At 39.9% G+C, this 21,984-nt stretch overlaps 1 protein-coding gene across 1 annotated transcript in view; it reads right to left on the bottom strand.

Moving 5' to 3' along the window:
• BDP1 (B double prime 1, subunit of RNA polymerase III transcription initiation factor IIIB) overlaps window positions 1-21,984 on the bottom strand; it is a 115,432-nt gene that overhangs the window by 8,825 nt on the left and 84,623 nt on the right. The window contains exons 27-36 of the mRNA XM_025388922.1: window positions 16,949-16,985; window positions 16,374-16,466; window positions 14,047-14,275; window positions 13,466-13,623; window positions 11,300-11,450; window positions 10,902-11,082; window positions 7,387-7,450; window positions 6,597-6,783; window positions 4,613-4,817; window positions 2,734-2,773 (exon numbers count right to left, since the gene is read on the bottom strand). Coding sequence (XP_025244707.1) covers window positions 2,734-2,773; window positions 4,613-4,817; window positions 6,597-6,783; window positions 7,387-7,450; window positions 10,902-11,082; window positions 11,300-11,450; window positions 13,466-13,623; window positions 14,047-14,275; window positions 16,374-16,466; window positions 16,949-16,985 — 1,345 coding nt within the window. The remainder of the gene's footprint in view (window positions 1-2,733; window positions 2,774-4,612; window positions 4,818-6,596; window positions 6,784-7,386; window positions 7,451-10,901; window positions 11,083-11,299; window positions 11,451-13,465; window positions 13,624-14,046; window positions 14,276-16,373; window positions 16,467-16,948; window positions 16,986-21,984) is intronic.

The following is a 21,984-nucleotide window of genomic DNA, read 5'->3' as shown; positions in this document are numbered from 1 at the left end:
AAGACAGCATATAACAAATTCACTAACACTTCACTGTATTGTAGTTTGCTTAATGCTTTTATTGGAGAGCAGATGGATGGGAGCAATCTTAGAACATCTCTAGAGGCTGTAAACTGTAACCATATTACAGTTTCACAGTCAAAGTTGGGACAATTAAGTCTAAGACCGTATTAACATTATAAGAGTTTTTTTGTTTTTGTTTTTTTGAAACAGAGTCTTGCTCCGTCACCCAGGCTGGAGTGCAGTGGCGTGATCTTGGTTCACTGCAACCTCTGCCTCCCGGGTTCAAGCAATTCTCTCGCCTTAGCCTCCTGAGTAGCTGGGATTACAGGCATGCACCACCACGTCTAACTAATGTTTGTATTTTTAGTAGAGACAGTGTTTCACCATGTTGTCCAGGCTGCTCCCGAACTCCTGACCTCAAGTGACCCACTCACCTTGGCCTCCCAAAGTGCTGGGATTACAGGTGTGAGCCACTACGCTCGCTACGCTCAGCCCATTAAATGTGTGGGTTTTTTGGTTTTGTTTTGTTTCTGAGACAGAGTTTCGCTCTTGTGGCCCAGGCTGGAGTGCAATGGTATAATCTCAGCTCACTGCAACCTCTGCCTCCCAGGTTCAAGTGATTCTCCTGCCTCAGCCTGCCAAGTAGCTGGGATTACAGGTGCCTGCCACCACGCCCAGCTAATTTTTGCATTTTTAGCAGAGAGGAGGTTTTGCCATGTTGGCCAGGCTGGTCTCCAACTCCTGACCTCAAATCATCCACCTGCCTCGGCCTCCCAAAGTGCTGGGATTACAGGCGTGAGCCACCACGCTCAGTCAAGTATTTTTTGTTTGTTTTTTGAGACAGAGTTTTGCTCTGCCACCCAGGCTGGAGTGCAGTGGCATGATCTTGGCTTGCCGCAACCTCCATCTCCCAGGTTCAAGCAATTTCCTGCCTCAGCCTCCCAAGTAGCTAGGATTACAGACGCCCACCACCAGGCCTGGCTAATTTTTTTGTATTTTTAGTAGAGATGGGGTTTCGCCATGTTGGCCAGGCTGGTCTTAAATTCCTGACCTCAGGTTATCCACCCATCTCAGCCTCCCAAAGTGCTGGGATTACAGGCATGAGCCCCTGCGCCTGGCCCATTATTAAGTGTTTTTAAAGAACCAGAACCTGGCCGGGCGCGGTGGCTCAAGCCTGTAATCCCAGCACTTTGGGAGGCCGAGACGGGCGGATCACGAGGTCAGGAGATCGAGACCATCCTGGCTAACACAGTGAAACCCCGTCTCTACTAAAAAATACAAAAAAATAGCCGGGCGAGGTGGCGGGCGCCTGTAGTCCCAGCTATAGGGAGGCTGAGGCAGGAGAATGCCGCAAACCCGGGAGGCGGAGCTTGCAGTGAGCTGAGATCCGGCCACTGCACTCCAGCCTGGGCGACAGTGTGAGACTCCCTCTCAAAAAAAAAAAAAAAAAAAAAAGAACCAGAACCATCATAGGTTATCAAACCCTTCCATCTTGTAACTCTAACTCTTGTAAGATGCCATCAGCAACATTTTTATTCTTGAGTGCCACTGTCATGGTAAAGCAGTGGCTATATGTATGAATAAGCCTAAGTTTGAGAGAAAAGAGAAATGATGTCATAAAAGAAATGAAAAATAAAGAGTTGTACAAAACACAGGATAAATGTGACTAGCGCCCTTAGTCATGAGGGAAATAGACCCTAAGTGGTTTAATGTCCCACAGAAATTTTAGATTCCTATAAAAATAGAAGACTCTAAGATCTTTTCAGCTTCCGTAGGTGGCTTAAGCCTGAAAAGATCTCTAGAACAAAACTAATTTTCCGGGTAAAGAACCTATTATGAATGCCATTATAGGCCACAGGTGGTGGTTAATGCTTATGATCCCAGCACTTTGGGAGGCTGGGGCAGGCAGACTGCTTGAGGCCAGGAGTTCAAGACCAGCATGGGCAACATGGCAAAACCCTCTCTCTACAAAAGTACATTCAAGACCAGGCTGGGCAACATGGCGAAACTCTGTCTCTATAAAAAATACAAAAATTCCGAGGCGGGCAGATCACGAGGTCAGGAGATTGAGACCATTCTGGCTAATACGGTGAAACCCTGTCTCTACTAAAAATACAAAAAATTAGCCTGGCGTGGTGGGGGCGCCTGTAGTCCCAGCTATTAGGGAGGCTGAGGCAGGAGAATGGCATAAACCCGGGAGGTGGAGGTTGCAGTGAGCCGAGATCACGCCACTGCACTCCAGCCTGGGCAACAGAGCAAGACTCCATCTCAAAAAAAAAAAAAAAATTAGCTGGGCATAGTGGCACATGCCTGTAGTCCCAGCTAGTTAGGAGGCTGAGGTGGGAGGATTGCTTGAGCCTGAGAGGTGGAGGCTGCAGTAAGCTGTGATTGTGTTGCTGCACTTCAGCCTGGGTGACAGAGTGAGATCCTGTCTCGGGGTGGGGGGGTGGGGAAAGCCCTTACACTCAGCTAACTCCTAAAATGTAGTTATTGAGCTTATATAGAAAATACTTGTAGCCACATAGTCTTCAACTGATGACAGGATTAAAAGAGCTTCTTTTGCTTACCAAACTGCCAAATCCAAGGCCTTTGCAGGAAAGAAGTGCTAATAATACAAGTATTACTCTTACAGAAAAGTAATATTCAGTTTCAATCTCATATTTGAACAAGGTATATCCCAAATAATCAGGAGTATTTAGCAAAATGCAATCATGTTAAAATGTATCTCACCTGTTTCCTCAAAAACATTTGTTAATTCCTTTGAGTGCACCTGTTTTAAGAAAATTTACAAAAAAATTTAGAAATCTATTTATCAAGTAAAACTGAAGTTAATTTTATTTCCTTTTTTTCTTTAAGTAAAGAAACCATGTTATCTCCCAAAAAGCTCTTACAGGAAGTCTACTAAACATTTATGGCAAAAATATTGCTACTATTTTAAAGTGTTCCAGAGCCCACTGGAAGAGAAAAAGCTGCTAAATGCCTTTTATAATCAGTTTCAATATCAGTGCAAAAGTATCAAAGAAATAGTACAAGCAGCACATCAAAAGACTACTACATCACAAACTTCCATTGTTTATTACGTGGGATGCTAGCTTTTAGATTGCAATAGTTATAGTGCTAAGAAAATGTCTATTCCATTTTATGTTTTTTCCAAGAAAGAATATTATTGGGTACCTTTTCTGTAAATAGAGATGATTTTTCTCCTCAGATCTATTGGTTTGTATTAGATTTCATAATGTCAGATCATCTTTGCATTCTTTGCATATTCACACCACTGTATAACTATCATTTTTAAAATGGCATATCATTGTCTGGTGACCTAGTTTTGTACTTAGTAAAGTACTATGGTCTTTCGTCCATGTCATTAAGGATATTTTTAAAACAAAACAAAATAATGTCTGCATGGAATGCTGATAAATTATCAAAACTGGATGACTGGCACATGGGGACATATTATACCCAGTCTGTCTTTTAATATGTCTGGAAATGTTCATATAAAAAGTTAATTCAAAAGTTCTGCATGAGAAAACAACAACAAAGAAAGCAGAGTCAAGAGACAAATGACGAACTGGGAAAAAAGATTTGCACCTCATTACCACAGACATATATAACAGAGTTCTGCCAGTTCTATAAGAAAAAGATCAATAATCTAATTGAAAAATGGGTAAAGGAAAAGTCAGTTCATAGAAAAGGAAATATACATGGCTCCTAAGCATATGAAAAGATGTTCAATCTTACCCATAACAAGAGAAAATAAAACAATTCTGGGATATGCCATTTTTTGACTCACCAAATATATAAAAGTACATTTGCTCTTTGTCAACTATTAATCAAGAACTATTGGTCTTTAACTTTCTCTTTGAGAACACAGATTTTAAATGGTCTTTTCCATAGTGTAGTTATAAATTATGAGGCATACTAGGTGAGTACAAAAATAAGAGGGTACTAGGAAACCTACAACATAGAGGTTGGTGATTGAATTTGCATGGTCTGGCCGGACTTCCCTGAGGCAGTGATGACTGAACTAAAGAAGTTTGTATGTTTTTCAAGGGAATGTTGCACACACAAGGTACATCAAATGAAGTGTCCTGGGACATTTAAGGAATTGAAAGATGGCCAATGTGGCCAGAAAGTGAGGCAGAAGCTGGCACAAAATAAGACTAGACACGAAAATCAGCAAGACAATACGGGGCACTAAACACTATGGTGTTACTCCTAAAAGTAATGGGTAGCTTTAAGCATGATGATGATGATACTAGTATTACCATTTTACGCATTAGGAAACCTGATCAGAGAGACAGGTGAACTATCTTGCCTAAGATGTTTCAACTACTAGGTGGTAGAGCCAAGATCCAGACATATATAATGCTTTTGGTCTTATTTTTAGCCACCAATACAGAGCTGGGAATAAGTTTCTTGATTACTCTCCATCAATTTTCATTTATCACTGGTTAAAAGTGATAATCCAAAACCAGTTTTACTTGAATAACTTATGATGATAAATGTCAGAACTAACTTTATACGTATCTAAAAGTTTAAAGAGAATAAAGGAAAAAATAGAAACAGATCTGTTGCAATATGGCCATCTTACTTAATGATTCTACCTTACCTCAGAGGTATATTCTTGACAATCATCTCTTAAAGTGAGCAAACATTTTTTGGCAGGAGGAATGTGGTCATTTTCATCAAGCCTGCATTTAAATCTCTTCCTAGATATAAGATCCAAATTATCAAGAGGCTTTTTAGAATTATCTCTTCCAGAAATAGATAAACCCACGGCATCCTGAACAACTGAAGTTGCTGGTAAACAAATACTGCATAGAAAAGAAATACATATTAAATCACTGAATTAGAAGTTATTTAATACTTTTTTTTTTAATGATCCTAGAAATCCTTTCAATAACAAGGTTAAAGGCTGAGGTATTCCAATGAAAATTCCAATAAAACCAAAAAACTCCAAACTAACAAAGAGATACATGATGGCCACAAAAATGCTATTAATAGTTTTGAGCTCCATTCATACTTAAAGGCTTATAACTTAAATTCCATAATATTGAATTAAATCTGAATATTTAATAGTATTTTCCCTGATTGTAAAGTTAAACGTTTAACCTAAAATGTCCCTTCTAGTCCAGGCGCAGCGGCTCACGCCTGTAATCCCAACACTTTGGGAGGCCAAGGCAGGTGTATTACCTGAGGTCAGGAGTTTAAGACCAGCCTGGTCAACATGGTGAAACCTCGTCTCTACTAAAAACACAAAAAATTAGCCAGGTGTGGTGGCACACACCTATAGTCCCGGCTACTTGGGAGACTCAGGCATGAGAATCACTTGAACTCAGGAGGCGGAGGTTACAGTGAGCTGAGATCACGCCACTGCACTCCACCTGGGTGACAGAGCAAGACTCTTGTCTCCAAAAATAAAAATATAAAAGTCTTCAATTTCTAATGCTACACTATGGACAATTATCTTAATTAATGGTAGTTAAGATACAACTTACTTCCAAAATAAAGAATTAAGAGTATCAAAAAATAAAAATAAAAAAAAATAAGAGTATCAGGAATAGCTGGACACAGTGGCTCATGCCTGTAATCTCAGCACTTTGGGAGGCCAAAGTGGGAGGAATGCATGAGGCCAGGAATTCGAGACAAGCCTGGGTACCAGAGCAAGACTCCACCTCTGAAAAAAAAAAAAAAAAAAAGTTTAAATTAGCCAAGCACGGTGGTGCGCACCTGTAGCTGAGAAGCTACTTGAAAGGCTGGGGCAGGAGGATCTTTTTTTCTTTTTTCTCACTCTATCACCCAGGCTAGAGTGCAGTGGTGCAATCTCAGCTCACTGCAACCTCCACTTCCTGGGTTCAAGTGGTTCTCCTGCCTCCGCCTCCTGAGTAGCTGGGATTACAGGCGTATGCCACCGTGCCCAGCTAATTTTTATATTTGTAGTAGTGATGGAGTTTTGCCATGTTGGCCAGGCTGGTCTTCAACTCCTGACCTCAGGTGATCTTCCCACCTCGGCCTCCCAAGGAACTGAGATTAAAGGCGCAAGCCACTACATCCAGCCAGGAGGATCTCTTGAGCCCAGGAGTTCCAGGCTGCAGTGAACTATGATGGCACCACTACACTTTAGCCTGGCACTCTAGCCTAGGCACCAAAGCAAGTCCCTGTCTCTTAAGATAAAAATCTGTATTTATTACCACTGTATTTACCTGTGGTACCACTGTACCACAACTTTCTGTGAATGTATATTTCACAGTTTCATACGTGTGTGTCTATACAAAGTAACCACACTTTTAACAGGTATCATTTTATGATCTAGACTGTTAATATTTTTAGCTTTCAAAATAACTTAATAAACAAGTTTCATACAAAACTAATACATGAAACATTTAAGTGGCATCTTTATCAGATATAAAATCTACCACATTACATTTCTTCTCTAACTTACCACATAAATGATAAATAAGATTTCCACAACAAGATAAATAAGATTTCCACAACAATAACAACTAATATTGGTGAATGGTTTGTTCAATCAATACTACTTAATTCATAAATCACTTTTCCTCCTAGCGAAAACAGTTTTGCTCATTCATTACCTCATGTCACCTCTTTCTTCAGTATTCACTGATTTGACCAATATGGGAGCTGGCAGTAAAGGGTTTGGCATGAACTGTGCAGTGGCATCAGTAAATTCTTCTACTGCATTGGTTGGAATTTCCACCAGAGTTAAAATAAAGGCTTGTTCATCTTCTCCATCTTGAGGTACATTAGCAACTAGATTCACTATTAAAGTTTAAAAGTTAGTAATAAAAAAGCTCAACTATGAAATAACAGAATATCATTAATTTATTTCATTTCTAAAAAGACAGTTTCAGGACAACTTATCATCAAGATTAAATAAATAAATGCTCCCCGCCACGACCCCCCAGCCTGAGGAAGTAAGTTCCCTCCTTTTTTTTTTTTTTTCTCGTGCCTCAGCCTCCCAAGTAGCTGGGATTACAGGTGTGTGCCACCATGCCTGCCTAGTTTTGTACTTTTAGTAGAGACGGTGTTTTGCCATGTTGGCCAGGCTGGTCTTGAACTCCTGGCCTCAAGTGATCTGCCCACCTCAGCCTCCCAAAGTGCTGGGATTACAGGAGTGAGCCACCATGCCCGGCCCAAGAAGTAATTTCATAAAGGATAAAGGTGATATACTATGGAAAAGATTTATGACTCTGAAAAACAAAACTGATATGCAAAATACTTCAAAGTGTTTCTATAAAACTTTTTAAATTTAAGGCCAGCATAGACTAAAATAAAACTGTTTTGTGTTTTTCCATAGTTAAAGAAGGGGTAAAAATCATACAATCAGGTTCTATGACATGTCACTGAAGCATATTATCATACCTGTTAGGTCTTGAGGATTGATTATATTCTCTTGTTGGACTTCTGGAATACTTGTTGGTGTATACTGCTATAAAAAATTAAAATGAAAGAGTGAGGTTGGCCAAGTCAATATGATATAGTGAAGAGATTAACTCAACAACATCTAACCATATATACTTTTCAAGTGTTTGAAGCTTTAGGCTGTTTCAATAAACTTTTGATTCATTTAAATATTAATACAAAGAATCCTGACTACATTGTTAAATATGTGCATTTTATGAAATGATTTTTGAAGTGACAGAATAGGGAGACCCAAACCCCACAACTTTTTCTCTACTCCCATCACACCAGCCTTTGTACTATTAGCAGGTGACATGTGAATGGAGGCAAACTGCTTTCCCTGAATCCAGTATGGTTCCCTCCAATCTGTTTTCCAAAAAACGGCAAACATAGTTTTTCTAAAATGCAACCCTGACTGTAATTCTCTACTGCTTAAAATCTCTTAGCTCACTACAACCTCCACCTCCTGGGCTCAAGCGATCCTCCCACCTCAACCTCCTGAGTAGTTGGGAGTACAGATGCATGCCACCACACCTGGCTAATTTTTTAAAAATTTTTTGGGGGTAGAGATGGGGTTTTGCCATGTTGCCCAGGCTGGTCCCAAACTCCTGGGCTCAAGTGATCCGCCCACCTCAGCCTCCCAAAAGTGCGGGGATTATAGGTGTAGGACACTATGCTGGGTTTCTACTGCTTAAAATCTTTTATTTTATTTTATTATTATTATTATTTTTTTGAGACAGTCTTGCTCTGTCGCCAGGCTGGAGTGCAGTGGTGCAATCTCAGCTCACTGCAGCCTCCGCCCCTCCCCGTCCTGGGTCCAAACAATTCTCCTGCTTCAGCCTCCCGAGTAGCTGGGACTACAGGTGCATGCCACCATGCCCAGCTAATTTTTGTATTCTTAGTACAGACGGGGTTTCACCATGTTGGCCAGCATGATCTCGATTTCTTGACCTTGTGATCCGCCCGCCTTGGCCTCCCAAAGTGCTGGGATTACAGGTGTGAGCCATTGCGCCCGGCCTGCTTAAAATCTTAAAACTCTCATTTTGCAACCAACAATGTCAATAATTCATTAAGGCAAGAATCATCAATGGATATTAAAACTACAGGGTGACAGCTTGCTGCGTTGGTCCCATTTGACAAATTACTAATACAGAATGGAAAAGATGCCACTATAATGAAGAAATCTGGCAGGTATCATTCTAGCCAAGTGATCAGTCAGCATCACCAATAATGGGACAAACTGACATCATGTGTCTCCCGATGTGATATAAAAGGAAGAACATGTCATTACCTATATAATAATCTTGCCCTAAAATATGTAAGTTGAATCTAGTAATGAGGAAGCAATTAAAAAAAAGAAATCCAGATTGTAGGCCAGCCTAGACTGTTCTAAACTTTTCTTGCTTTTTCTTTTGTGAACAAAAAGACAAGAAAAATACTCTAGATTAAAGGAAAATAAGGAGAAAGGATAATCAAATGTAATGTGAGAGCCCAGATTGGATCTTGAATTTAAGAAAAAGAAAAAAAAAGCTGGCCAGGCGCGGTGGCTCACACTTGTAATCCCAGCACTTTGGGAGGCTGAGGTAGGCAAATCATTTGAGGCCAGGAGCTCAAGACCAGCCTGGCCAACACAGCAAAACCCCATCTCTTCTAAAAATATTATGCAAAAAAATTAGTCAGGTGTGGTGGCGCACATCTTTAATCCCAGCTACTCGGGAGGCTGAAGCACAAGAATCATTTCAACCTGGGAGGCAGAGGTTGCAGTGAGCCGAGATCATGCCACTGCACTCCAGCCTGGCTGACAGAGTAAGACTCTGTTTAAAAAAGAAAAAAGCTATAATGGACAGGATTGGGACAACTAGGGAAACTGGAATGGAAACTGTATATTACATATCACTGAGACAATGTTACATAGTGTAGTAATATTGAGGGTGACAACAGTACTGTCCTTTCTCTGTAAGAGAACTTCCTTGTCCTTATTAGATACAAGATGAGGTATTTATGGACTCAAGTTACTTTCAAATGATTCAGTATTTTTTGTTTTGTTTTTTTTTTTTTTTGAGACAGAGTCTTGTTCTGTTGCCCAGGCTGGAGTACAATGGTGCAATCTTTGGTCACTGCAACCTCCGTCTCCTGAGTTCAAGCAATTCTCACACCTCAGCCTCCCAACTAGCTGGGATTACAGGTGCATGCCACCACGCCTGGCTAATTTTTGTAATGATGGGGTTTCACCTTGTTTGCCAAGCTGTTCTTGAACTCCTGACCTCAGGTGATCTGCCCGCCTCAGCCTCCCAAAATACTGGGATTACAGGCATGAGCTACTCCACCCAGCCAAGTATTTATCGATACAGATGGAGAGCAAGGCAGAGTAAAAAAACAAATGAGGCAAAGTATTAACTACTGATGAATCAAAATGAAGTGTATGGGATAATTCTTTGTAAGATTTTTGTAACTTTTCTCTAAGTTTAAAATTATTTCAAAATAAAAAGCAAAAATTAAAAAGTCAGGGTGGGGTGAGGAATCTCGTAACTTCAAATGTAACCAAACTCCTTATCAAGTCATAAAAATCCTTTTATGGTCTGTCTGCAGGTTACCTTTCTAAGTTCATCTCTAATCACTTTCTTCATTAATATTCCACTCATACTACTTACATGCTATTTCATACTTGTTTGTTCTTGGAGACAGGGTCTCACTCTGTCTCCCAGACTGGAGTGCATGGCGACCACAGCTCACTGCAGCCTCTACCTCCCAGGCTGAAGTGATCCTCCCACTTCAGTCTCCTGAGTAGCTGGGACTACAGGCAAATGCCGCCATGCCTGGGTTTTTTTTTTTTTTTTAATGGCATTATAGGTTTGAGCCACTGCACCTGGTCCACACCTGTTCTTTACACACACATGTTCCTTTCCCTTTAACTGGATAATGTATACATGTTCTTCAAGTCCAAGGCTTCTCTCAATTGGGGAACTTTTTAATGGAACTGTTCATGTATTGGTTATATGACTGCATAGTTATAAAAACCTGAAGAACTGTACACTAAAAAGGGTGAAGTTAGCCAGGTGCAGTGGCTCATGCCTGTAATCCCAACACTTTTGGAGGCCAACGCAGGCAGATCACTTGAAGCCAGGAGTTCAAGACCAGCCTGGCCAATATGGCGAACCCCGTCTCTACTAAAAATATAAAACCTAGCTAGCTGCGGTGACACATGCCTGTAGTCCCAGCTACTTGGCAGGCTGAGGCAGAAGAATCTGTTGAACCTGGGAGGCAGAGGCTGCAGTGAGCTGAGATCATACCACTGTACCCCGGCCTGGGCAACAGACAAAGACTGTCTCAAAAAAAAAAAAAAGAAAAGAAATAAAGAAAAACGAACATAAAAGAGGTGAAGTGTATTGTATGTAAATTACACCTTTTCATTTATTTATTTTTTTTAATAGAGGGAAACACCTTGCTATCCCTTATTATATTGTACATTCTTTTACCTCTGGCACAGGAAGTATAAGCACACTGTCTCCTTTAGAGTCTTTTATCTGGGCCTCTTCAACAGAATTTTCACCAAGACCCCTATCCAAACCAAGTGTGCAGGGCCCTGTCTCAGAGGAAGCAACTGGAGCAACTGACAACATGTGAACCTCCTGAGAGCTCTCTTCTTGATTTTCATTTCTGAAAGAGAGTTTAGAATGCATATCATTTGAAATTGGGCAAATCATGGAATTATTTTTAGAGCTAGGTGTGTAAAAGATCATCTAATTCAATGGTTTTCAAACTTTTAAAACATATTTAATGCAACAGAACTTCTTTTTCAAATTCTTAGAGTCACAACTTAAGGCTATCGCTGAAACAATATAAACTGAATCTCAGAATCCCTTCCCTCTTTTACCTTTCAGTTAGGTTTACTTCTGGAGAAATACTGGTCCCTTTGATACCAGGTACACATGCCAATTTGCTCTGATCCTTATTCTCTGCTGTTGTAACTGGTCCGAGGTATTTATTTTCCAATTCTGTTGCTTTGGAAGCATTTTTCTCTGTTTCTTAAACAAAAAGCAGACTTACGATACAGACCAAAATAATACAGCTAAAATCCCTCTATTAGAAACATATACCCTCTTAAAAGGAAGATCCCTATACTGTGACTCTTCCAAACTTCTCTCATTCCACAAATCAGGCTTACACACACGGCAGAAAGTCCTGGCTAATAGATTTCTGAACAGTAAAACAGATGATTAATAAATCATGTTCTGCAAATATTTCACTCCTGGCTGCCACGATAATTGTATCCTCACTTTATAGTACTAGCATCAATAATTAGAAACTCAACATACAAAAGAGACTTAGAGGTGGGCTACGCGGAGGTTTGGCTAGTTCCACTTTAGAGGAAGTCTTCGGGAAGGAGCTGCACTGCAAAGAGTAGCATCACAAATGAGGGAAAAAGAGATTTCTACATAGAAGAGGTAATTTGAGCCTGCATGTCGGCAGAGGTTTTAGAAAAGGTGACCTCTCATGGTTCTCCTGTATTTTTCATCATGTTTAGTGCAATACTGTGAATAACACCATGGGACCCATACAAAGTGCCATTAATGATGCTGGAAGCACTCCCAAGAAGCAGAGGAAAGTCCTAACATTATAAGAAAAAGCTGAATTGCTTGGTATGTATTACAGATTGACACCTGTAGTTGGGGTTGCCCACCATTTCAGACAGATGTTTCATCTTGTAAACAGCTGACATAAACTTTTGGTACTGATAAATACAATGCAGTACTGAAAATGTTTTTTCTCTTCCTTATAATTTTCTTCCTTTTATTTTTCTTTAAGACAGGGTCTTGCTCTGTCGCCCAGGCTAGAGTGCAGTGGCAATATCACAATTTACAGCAGACCTGATCTTGCAAGCTCAAACCTATGAGTAGCTGGGACCACAGGTGTGTGCCACCACGTCTGGCTAACTTCTTAAAATTATTTTGTAGAGACAAGGTCTCCCTATATTGCACAAGCTGGTCTCAAAACTCCTGCGCTCACGTGATCTTCCTGCCTCTGCCTCCCAAAGGGCTAGCATTTCAGGTGTGCACCACCACCGTGCCTAGCCTTTCTTTTTTCTTTATTTGATATGGAGTCTCACTCTGCTGCCCAGGCCGGAGTACACTGGCATGATCACAGTTCACTGCAACCTCAACCTCCCCGGGCTCAGGTGATACTCCCACCTCAGCCTCCTGAGTAGCTAGGACTACAAGCATGCACCACCATGCCTGGCTAATTTTTGTACTTTTGTAGAGATGGGGTTCTGCCTTGTTGCCCAGCCCCATCTGGTGTCAAGTGAACCGCCTGCCCTGGCCTCCCAAACTGCTGGGATTACAGGTGTGAGCCACTGTGCCCAGCCCCAGCCTGACTTTCTTAATAACATTTTCATTTCTCTATGGCTCAAGGACATCAGTTGAAAAAACAGAAAAAGAAATTTTTTTAAAAAAATTTTCTCCAGCCTATTTTACCATAAGAATACAGTATATAACACATCTAAAATACAAAATATGTGTTAATTGACTATCTTATCAATCAGGCTTCTGGTCAACAGTAAGTCATTAGTAGGTAAGTTTTTGGGGAGACAAAAGTTATACACGAATATATATATATATGTGTGTGTGTTTTCAATTCATAAGAGACAGGGTCTCACTATGTTGTCCAGGCTGGCCTCCAACTCCTGGGCTCAAGCCTCCCAAAATGCTGGAACTACAGGTGTAAGCCACTGCACCCAGCCTATACACAAATTTCTGACTGTTTGGGGACGTCAGTGCCCCTAGTTAAAGGGTCAACTATGAGAGAGAGAGAGAGAATAAAAAGACAAAAAATTGATCAAACAAATATAGCAAACTGGTACTAATTACTAAAACCAATTGGTAGATTTATGGATATTTATTTTATAGCTCATCTTACTTTTTAATTTGAAACTATTTTATTGTAAGTTAAAACAATTTAATGACCAAATATTTCTTTGAAATGTTAATGTAGTTTCTTGTGCCAAAATGATTTTGCAACATATTAAGAGAATAAAATTTACCTCTTTGAGTTTCCATTTCTTCCCCTTTGGTTACGCACAAACTGGAAATTTCCTGATGATCATCAAACCTGGTCCCTAAAGTCTTCTCAAGATTTGGCTTAGGCTTGGCAAGTCTACTTCTTATTCTCAAATTACTGGTCACTTTAGAAATTGTATTCCTAAAAACAGAAGATAGAGAAATTTATGAATCACGTTAGATCTTACTCTCTCACATTAATACAGTCTGTCTAGCACTGATAGAGTGAACGACCTGTTAGGTGCCACATTGTCTTCAAGTGTTCATTTCTTCATACTAAAATTACAAAGTAGTAACTTTACTAGAGGTCTTAAGATGAGAATTCAGTCTGTATTTGTAAAACAGAGACATTTACATAAATCTATTTCATTAAAGTTTCAAAGATATACAACATTTACTACTATAATTTAAATATGCAAACCATTAACCTAAAATCAAAATCAGTCCATCTTTAAAGGGTAAGAAATTAGCATTGCCTACTTTACATTTACAAGCATTACTCAAAGCTATTAACTAATTTGATGGTGGTTTTAGTAATATTTATTAATTGAATACTAAAATAAACCTGGTTGGTGTAGCATTCTCCTTTACTTTCTCCATTAAACTTATTTCTTCTCTGGAACTTTGCTCCTCCAATACAATCTTGTTTTCTTCAAATGATGCAGGAGACGTAGTAATGACAGGTGAAGAAAGCTCCTGACATTCATGAACAATTTTGTGATTTACATTATCTAGGCTAAAAGGAATATGGCTTTTATCCTTTGAATGTACATGAGGAAGTATACATACCCCTACTGAAGAAAAAAAAAAAAAAATTAAAATGGACCAAATTAGATGCTCAAAATAAATTCTTCAACATTTAGTAACTGTAAAATTCTGTATTATTAAAGTTTGCTTCATTTGTGCGGCAGCAATAGAAAAAGATTTAAAAAATAAATAAAGTTTGCTCTTGTTGGCTATAAATTTAAATTTATGATCTCCCTATTTCATGCCAGGGATTTGACCTATTGTGAGCTTAATAATCCTTATAGACTGAAATTTTATGCAATTATTAGTAAAAATGAGTCCTTTTGTTATTTTGAGTAATTATATAATCTCAGATGGATTTCAAGATAGCACTGCCAGCATTGAAGATTTTTAAAACCTTTATGTTCTATGTGTACTTTATGTTCTATATGTTTCTGACAGGCTCTACTGCAATACTCTGCCACTAAGAAAGGAGCCCTATACAGAACACAAACCAGAGACTTTCCTGATAAATATATGGTTCCAAGCCTAAAAGTCTAATACTTTTTTACCTATCTACTTTGGAGACAGGGTCTTACTTTGTCACCCAGGCTGGAGTGCAGTGGCACGATCTCAGCTCACTGCAGTCTTGACTTCCTGAGCTCAAGCGATCCTCTCACCTCAGCTTCCCAAGCAGCTAGCACTACAGGCGTACACCACCATGCCTGTCTAATTTTTTGTATTTTTTATAGAGACGGAGTTCCACTCCTGAAGTCAAGCATTCACCAGCCTTGGCCTCCCAAAGTGCTGGTACTATAGGCTTGAGCTGCCGCAACCGGCCCAAAAGTCTATTACTTAAAATGAACGGAGGCTAGCGCAGTGGCTCATGCCTGTAATCCCAGCACTTTGGGAGGCCAAGGCAGATGGATCACCTGAGGTCCGGAGTTCGAGACTAGCCTGGCCAAGATGGTGAAACCCCAACTCCACTAAAAACACAAAAATTAGCTGGGCATGGTGGCAGGTGCCTGTAATCCCAACTACTCGAGAGGCTGAGGCAGGAGAGTTGCTTGAACCTGGGCAGCAGAGGTTGCAGCGAGCCGAGATTGCGCCATTGCACTCCAGCCTGGGTGACAAGAGTGAAACTCTGCTTCAAATAAATAAATAAATAAATATGAATGGTAGGCTACTCATAATCAAACTCCGTCTCAAATAAATAAATAAGTAAATAAAATGAACGGTAGAGTACTCATAACCAAGCAAAATAATTACCAGGAATAGTATAATTACTCATTTCATGCACTTAAAAGATAGTTAGATAGTAAAGATTTATCGCCTGTCTGTGATTTCTGTCTAATAAATTAAAAATCTTGGTTGATAAATCTTTTGGCTCTGTCCAAACTGAGAACAGTTTAAACTAAATTATTTCAATGAGTGCTATTGTCTCTTTGTACCGTATTTGTCATCTAATTGTGAATACCATCCCAAGCAGCAACTCCTTGGCTAAAGACACATGTATAAAGCGATCAGTGATCAATGAGCTCAGTTAACCAATGACATTCATGATGGTAATGGCAGTATTCACTAGAGCAACTATTCCATGAATACGAATTATTCTTTTTATTTATTTATTTATTTATTTTTTGAGACACAGTCTCGCTCTGTTGCCCAGGCTGGAGTGCAGTGGTGCAATCTCGGCTCACTGCAAGCTCCACCTCCCAGGTTCCAGGTTCACGCCATTCTCCTGCCTCAGCCTCCCAAGTAGCTGGGACTATAGGCATCCGCCACCATGACCGGCTAATTTTTTGTATTTTTAGTAGAGATGGGGTTTCACAGTGTTAGCCAGGATGGTCTTGATCTCCTGACCTCCTGATCCACCCGCCTCGGCCTCCCAAAGTGCTGGGATTACAGGTGTGAGCCACCATGCCCGGCTTGAATACAAATTATTCTTAATAAACCAAGTGTACGATCTTGAATTGGCTGTCAGTATACCTAAACAGTAGTAAAATAGTGGATAGATCAATATATACATATCACATTTTATGGAAGAACAACAAAATGGAGACAAATTCAAATGTAAAAGGGTTATTACTCAAATGTGGGTATAATTTCTTAAAAGTTAGGTTTTAAAAGTTTCTATTTTTGGTAGGACTTAGCTTTCATTCTTACCATCACCCTGTTCAGTACTGATCTCTGACTGCAATACTAGATCTCCCATTGTAAGTAAAGTTATTGCAGCTTCAGTGCTTCCATCACTGGTACCTTGTGAGGAAATATATCAACATTAAAACAAAAGAATGAATCTAGAAATCTGTTCACTTAAAAAATATTTTTAATTGAGGTGTTTATCTCCTAGTAGCAGATTCCAATATCCTCTGAACCATTAATCCCTTAATAGGGTAGTCTTTTGTTCAGGTTATATGTTACAAATAAATAAATCATCACTGTTGGTTTTGACTCACTGACCATGCCTCCCTCCCATTAAATAATATCTTCAAGGAAAATGCTCTCCCATTTGTACAGATCCAGAGGAAATGCTCAAATATTTCTTAAACATTTAACTTTTAATTCACCTTCTAAAATAACATTCTAAGAATCCACATTTCTCACAGAGATAACACATTCAATAGCTGAATCTTTTTGTTAAACTCTCCAGCAAACTGATTCATTTATTATCCCCACTATTAAATCATTGTACTAGTGTTAATCAAGGTAGTCTTAGCAGTTTCCTTGATAACAGTTACCTGGTTCATCTTGGATATGTTCACCTGTGGTCATTTCCTAAAAATGAAAAAAATAAGTAATATCTTAAATATTTCTCCAAACATGTTCTGTTTCTCAACACGCACTACATTTTTAGAGGTCTTTCCATACTTTGAGTTCCAATAGCATAAACTGGTTTGTCTTAATTTATAATTATTCACAAAATTTCACCAGCAAGAACAGAAATAATTTAAAGGCAAAATTTTTGTGTTTCTTGCTCCTGATTTTATCTTTATATTGTATTATGTGCAAATTTTAACTCTTATCATATTGTTATGTATGTCTACCATTCTTACTTTACTTCTTCATTTTCATAATCCTTCAACTCTAGTCATATCTGCTGCCAATTTTTACCAATGGAAACCAAGGCCTGAAGGGTATTGCAAAATTTTTATAATCCTACGTAGCTTAAAACTTAAACGCATTTTAATAAATTAAGAAGTTACAGAACCAATGTCCAGAGCAACAGCTTGAGAAGCTTCACTGACCCACTCCTCAGTGAAACCGATTTTAAAAACAAAACATTTAATAGCCTCTGAAAATGATCCTAGCGACAAAAAGCAAACGAAGAAATATCTGTTCAAGAAAATCTGAAAATTTGCTAACAAAGGTGAGAGTCTATGTGAACCAAAACTGCTCTCTCTCTCCTTCCTCCCAGCTCAGCATGGCAGAGACTCCACCTCAAACTGCTGCACCCAAAAATACAAGGCTCCCGGTCCCCAAGGTCCCACCTGGAGAGCATTTTTCCCTAGGGGAGTAGGACTTCAGCTCCTGACATCACAAGAAAAGTACAGACCAATATTTATTATGAATATGGACACAAAAATCACCAATAAAATACTAGCAAGCCAAATCCAACAATGTATAAAAATTAGACATTATGACCCTAGAATATTTCCTGGGGAAGCGAGGTTGGTTTAACATCCAAAAATCAATACAATAAAAAACAAAATTCACATGATCATCTCCATAAATGCGGAAAAAGCATGACAAATTCCAACACCCTTTAATGAAAGAAACATTCAACAAACTAGGAATGGAAAGTAACATCTTTAGCCTGGTAAAGGACATTTATGAAAAACCCATAGTAACATTACACTTAATGATAAGACAAGATAGGAGAAGTGGTAGCAGCCAGGCAGCCCAGCTTTGAGAAGGCTCTCAGCATGGTGCGGCTCACAGGCACCAACACGCACACTCCTGGCCGCAAGATGCCCAAGAGAAAGATCAGCTCAGCAGAAGAGCAATGAAGGAAAGAGCCCAGCATGAGATTGGTATGACTGTCAGCTAAACCCGCTCCTGCATAAGTGGAAACAAAGCCAAAAAAGGCAGCAGGAAAGGATAAATCTCCAAACAAAAAAGTGCAAACAAGAGAAAAAAGGGGAACAAAGGGAAAACAGACCAAAGTGGCTAAGCAAGAAATCACATTTACCTACAGAAAACAGAGAAACAAAAACCAAGGAAAGTCCAGCCTCTGATGAAGCCGGAGAGAAAAAGCCAAGTCTGATTAATATCATATACCATGTCTTTTTTTTTTTTTTTGAGACGGAGTCTTGCTCTGTCGCCCAGGCTGGAGTGCAGTGGCCGGATCTCAGCTCACTGCAAGCTCCGCCTCCCGGGTTCAGGCCATTCTCCTGCCTCAGCCTCCCGAGTAGCTGGGACTACAGGCGCCAGCCACCTCGCCCGGCTACTTTTTTTGTATTTTTTTTTAGTAGAGACGGGGTTTCACCGTGTTAGCCAGGATGGTCTTGATCTCCCGACCTCGTGATCCGCCCGTCTCGGCCTCCCAAAGTGCTGGGATTACAGGCTTGAGCCACCGCGCCCGGCCTACCATGTCTTACCAATAGTCCTTGTCTCCCTTCTTGTACATTCCAGAGGAATATTTTTATCAACTATTTCATAAATGCAAGTTTTTTAGTAACTCTAGAAACATTTTTAAGAAGAAAGGAATACCACCACATCCCATTTTTTAAGTGTAAATGCTTTTAAGGGTAAAAATCATTTGCCAGTTGTTTATTTTTTGGTACAACCAGAAAACAGTGTGGAATATTGAATTATGGGAGGCTTTGACTGTCTTAGGTATCAGCTTACCCTTCCACTATATTAACTATTAATATGGAGTCACAGTCCTGCATCTGATGTCTTAAAATGTTTTAGTTACTTTTATTCCCATGGTTTGGTTCTGGTTCTTTAGTTTGCTAGTTTGTTTGTTTTGTTTTTGAGACAGAGTCTTGCTCTGTTGCCTAGGCTAGAGTGCAATGGCGCAATCTCCACTCACTGCAAACTTCACCTCCTGGGTTCAAGCGATTCTCCTGCCTCAGCCTCCCAAGTAGCTGGGATTACAGGCGTGCGCCACCATGCCCGGCTGATTTTTTGTATTTTTAGTAGAGATGGGGTTTCACCATGTTGCCCAGGCTGGTCTCAAACTCCTGACCTCGTGATCTGCCCACCTCAGCCTCCCAAAGTGCTGCGATTACAGGCGTGAGTCAATGCGCCCAACCTGGTTCTGTTTTGTTTGAGACAGAGTCTTGCTCTGATGCCCAGACTGGGGTGCAGTGGTGGCAACGACAGCTCACTGCAACCTCACCCTCCTGGGCCTAGGCGATCCTCCTGCCTCAGCCTCCAGAGTAGCCGGGACCAGAGGCGCATGCCAACATGCCTGGCCAACTTTTAAAAAACGTATTTGTAGAGACAGGGTCTCCCTCTGTTGCCCAGACTGACCTTGAACTACCATGCGATCCTCCCACCTTCCAAATTACTAGGATTACAGGCATGAGCCATCGCGCCTGGGCCCATGTTGTTTTTTAGTAGAATTGCTTCCTAAAGAAAACCATTCCTTGATCATGGCTGTAATCCCAGTAATTTGGAATCCCTGTCAGAATTGTGTGCACTCTATAAATCTTTGGTTGTGGTAGTCCTGTTTTCCTAATAACTTTGTTAATGTGCTGTGAAAGACTGAAAATTTAAGTATGTAGTATATATGCTATTTAATTGCAAATTGTGGAAGTATGTAACAGTTTATCAATATGTAAGGATACTAGCACTTGATAGCCTTTTAATGAAAACTTGCCTCCAAATTTTAAGCTGGAAAGTCACTGGAGTAACTTTTAAAAATAATTACAATACATGGCTTTTTAGATTTTCAGTATAAATGTGAAGAATTGTGTACTGATCCTTAACACAACCAACAAAATCTCAATTATGAAAAAATAAATGATGAAAGACTGGATACTTGCCCCCTAAGATCAGGAATAAGACCAAAATGCCCACTCTCGCTTCTATTAAACATTGAACTATAGGTTCCAGCCAGGGCAATTAGGCAAGAAAAAGAAATAAAAGGCATTCAGGTAAGAAAGTATCAAAGGTTGAATTGTGTCCCCTAGAAAGATACGTCAAAGTCTTAATCCCAAATAATGTGAACACGACATTATTTAAAAATACGGTATTTGTAGATACAATCAAATTTAGATGAGGTCATACTGGATCAGAGTTGGTCCTAATCCAGTATGACTGGTGTCCTTTCCTTATAAGATGACAGGATACACATACAGAAAGGGAAAATGCCATGTGGTAATAGAGGCAGAAGGTGGAAGTATGCTGCTGCATGCTGAGAAATGATAAGGACTGCTGGCTACCACCAGAAGGCAGGAGAAAGGCATGGGATGGTTCTTTCTCAGAGCCTCCAGAAGGAACCAACATTGGTGACACCTTGATTTTAGACTTCTAGACTCTAAAGCTGTGAGAGAATACATTTGTTTTGTTTTGTTTTGTTTTTCTTATCTCCGTAAGTGCCTGGAGAACTTTTTGTGGGTAAAAGTTACCAACTTGGTAGCTCAAAGAGTACCCGACTTAAATTTTTTATTTTAGGCCGGGCACGGTGGTTCACACCTGTAATCTCAGCATTTTGGGAGGCCAAGGTGGGAAGATCACCTGAGGTCAGAAGTTCGAGACCAGCCTGACCAACATGGTGAAACCTCATCTCTACTAAAAATACAAAAATTAGCTGGGTGTGGTGGCGGGCACTTGTAATCCCAGCTACTCTGGAGGCTGAGGCAGGAGAATCACTTGAAACTGGGAGGCGGAGGGTGTAGCGAGTCTCCGAGATGGCACCACTGCACTCCAGCCTGGGCAACAGAGTGAGACTCTGTCTTTAAAAAAAAAAAAAATATATATATATATATAGTTATTTTATGATAGATTTATCAGGATGTAATCTCCTCATAAGTTGAGGAGCATCTGTACTTTGTTATAGTGATACTAGGAAACTAATACAGAACGAGGTAAAACTATCTTTATTTGCAGATGACATGATTTGACATATAGAAAATCCTAAGGAATCTACCAAAGTTGTTGCAGGATATAAAGCTAATATACAAAACTCATTTTTATTTCTACACAATTTCAACGAACAATCCAAAAATGAAATTAAGAAAACAATCCCAGGCTGGGCACAGCGGCTTATGCCTGTAATCCCAGCACTTTGGGAGGCCAGGGTAGGTGGATCACCTGAGAGCAGGACTTTGAGACCAGCCTGACCAACATGGAGAAACTCCATCTCTACTAAAAATACAAAATTAGCAGGGTGTGGTGGCATATGCCTGTAATCTCAGCTAGTCGGGAGGCTGAGGCAGGAGAATCACTTGAACCAGGGAGGCAGAGGTTGTGGACAGCCAAGATGGCACCACTGCACTCCAGCCTGGGCAATAAGAGGGAAACTCCGTCTCCAAAAAAAAACAAAGAAAACAATCCCATTCACAATAGTGACAAAAATAACATACTTGGAAATAAATTTAACAAAGAAATGCAAACTTTATATGCTAAAAACTACAAAACATTGTTGAAAGTAAAAGATCTAAATCAGCCAGGTGTGGTGGCTCACGCATGTGAGTACTTTGGAAGGCTAAAGCAGGCAAATCACTTGAGGCCAGGGAACCAGTCTGGCTAATATAGTGAAACCCCATTTCTAATAAAAATACAAAAAAATAGTTTGGTGTAGTGACAAATGCCTGTAATCTCA

This window comes from Theropithecus gelada, chromosome 6, assembly GCF_003255815.1.
Source record: "Theropithecus gelada isolate Dixy chromosome 6, Tgel_1.0, whole genome shotgun sequence".
In the NCBI taxonomy this organism is placed as follows: Eukaryota; Metazoa; Chordata; class Mammalia; order Primates; family Cercopithecidae; genus Theropithecus; species Theropithecus gelada.
This window is presented reverse-complemented; position numbering and strand designations above follow the sequence as displayed.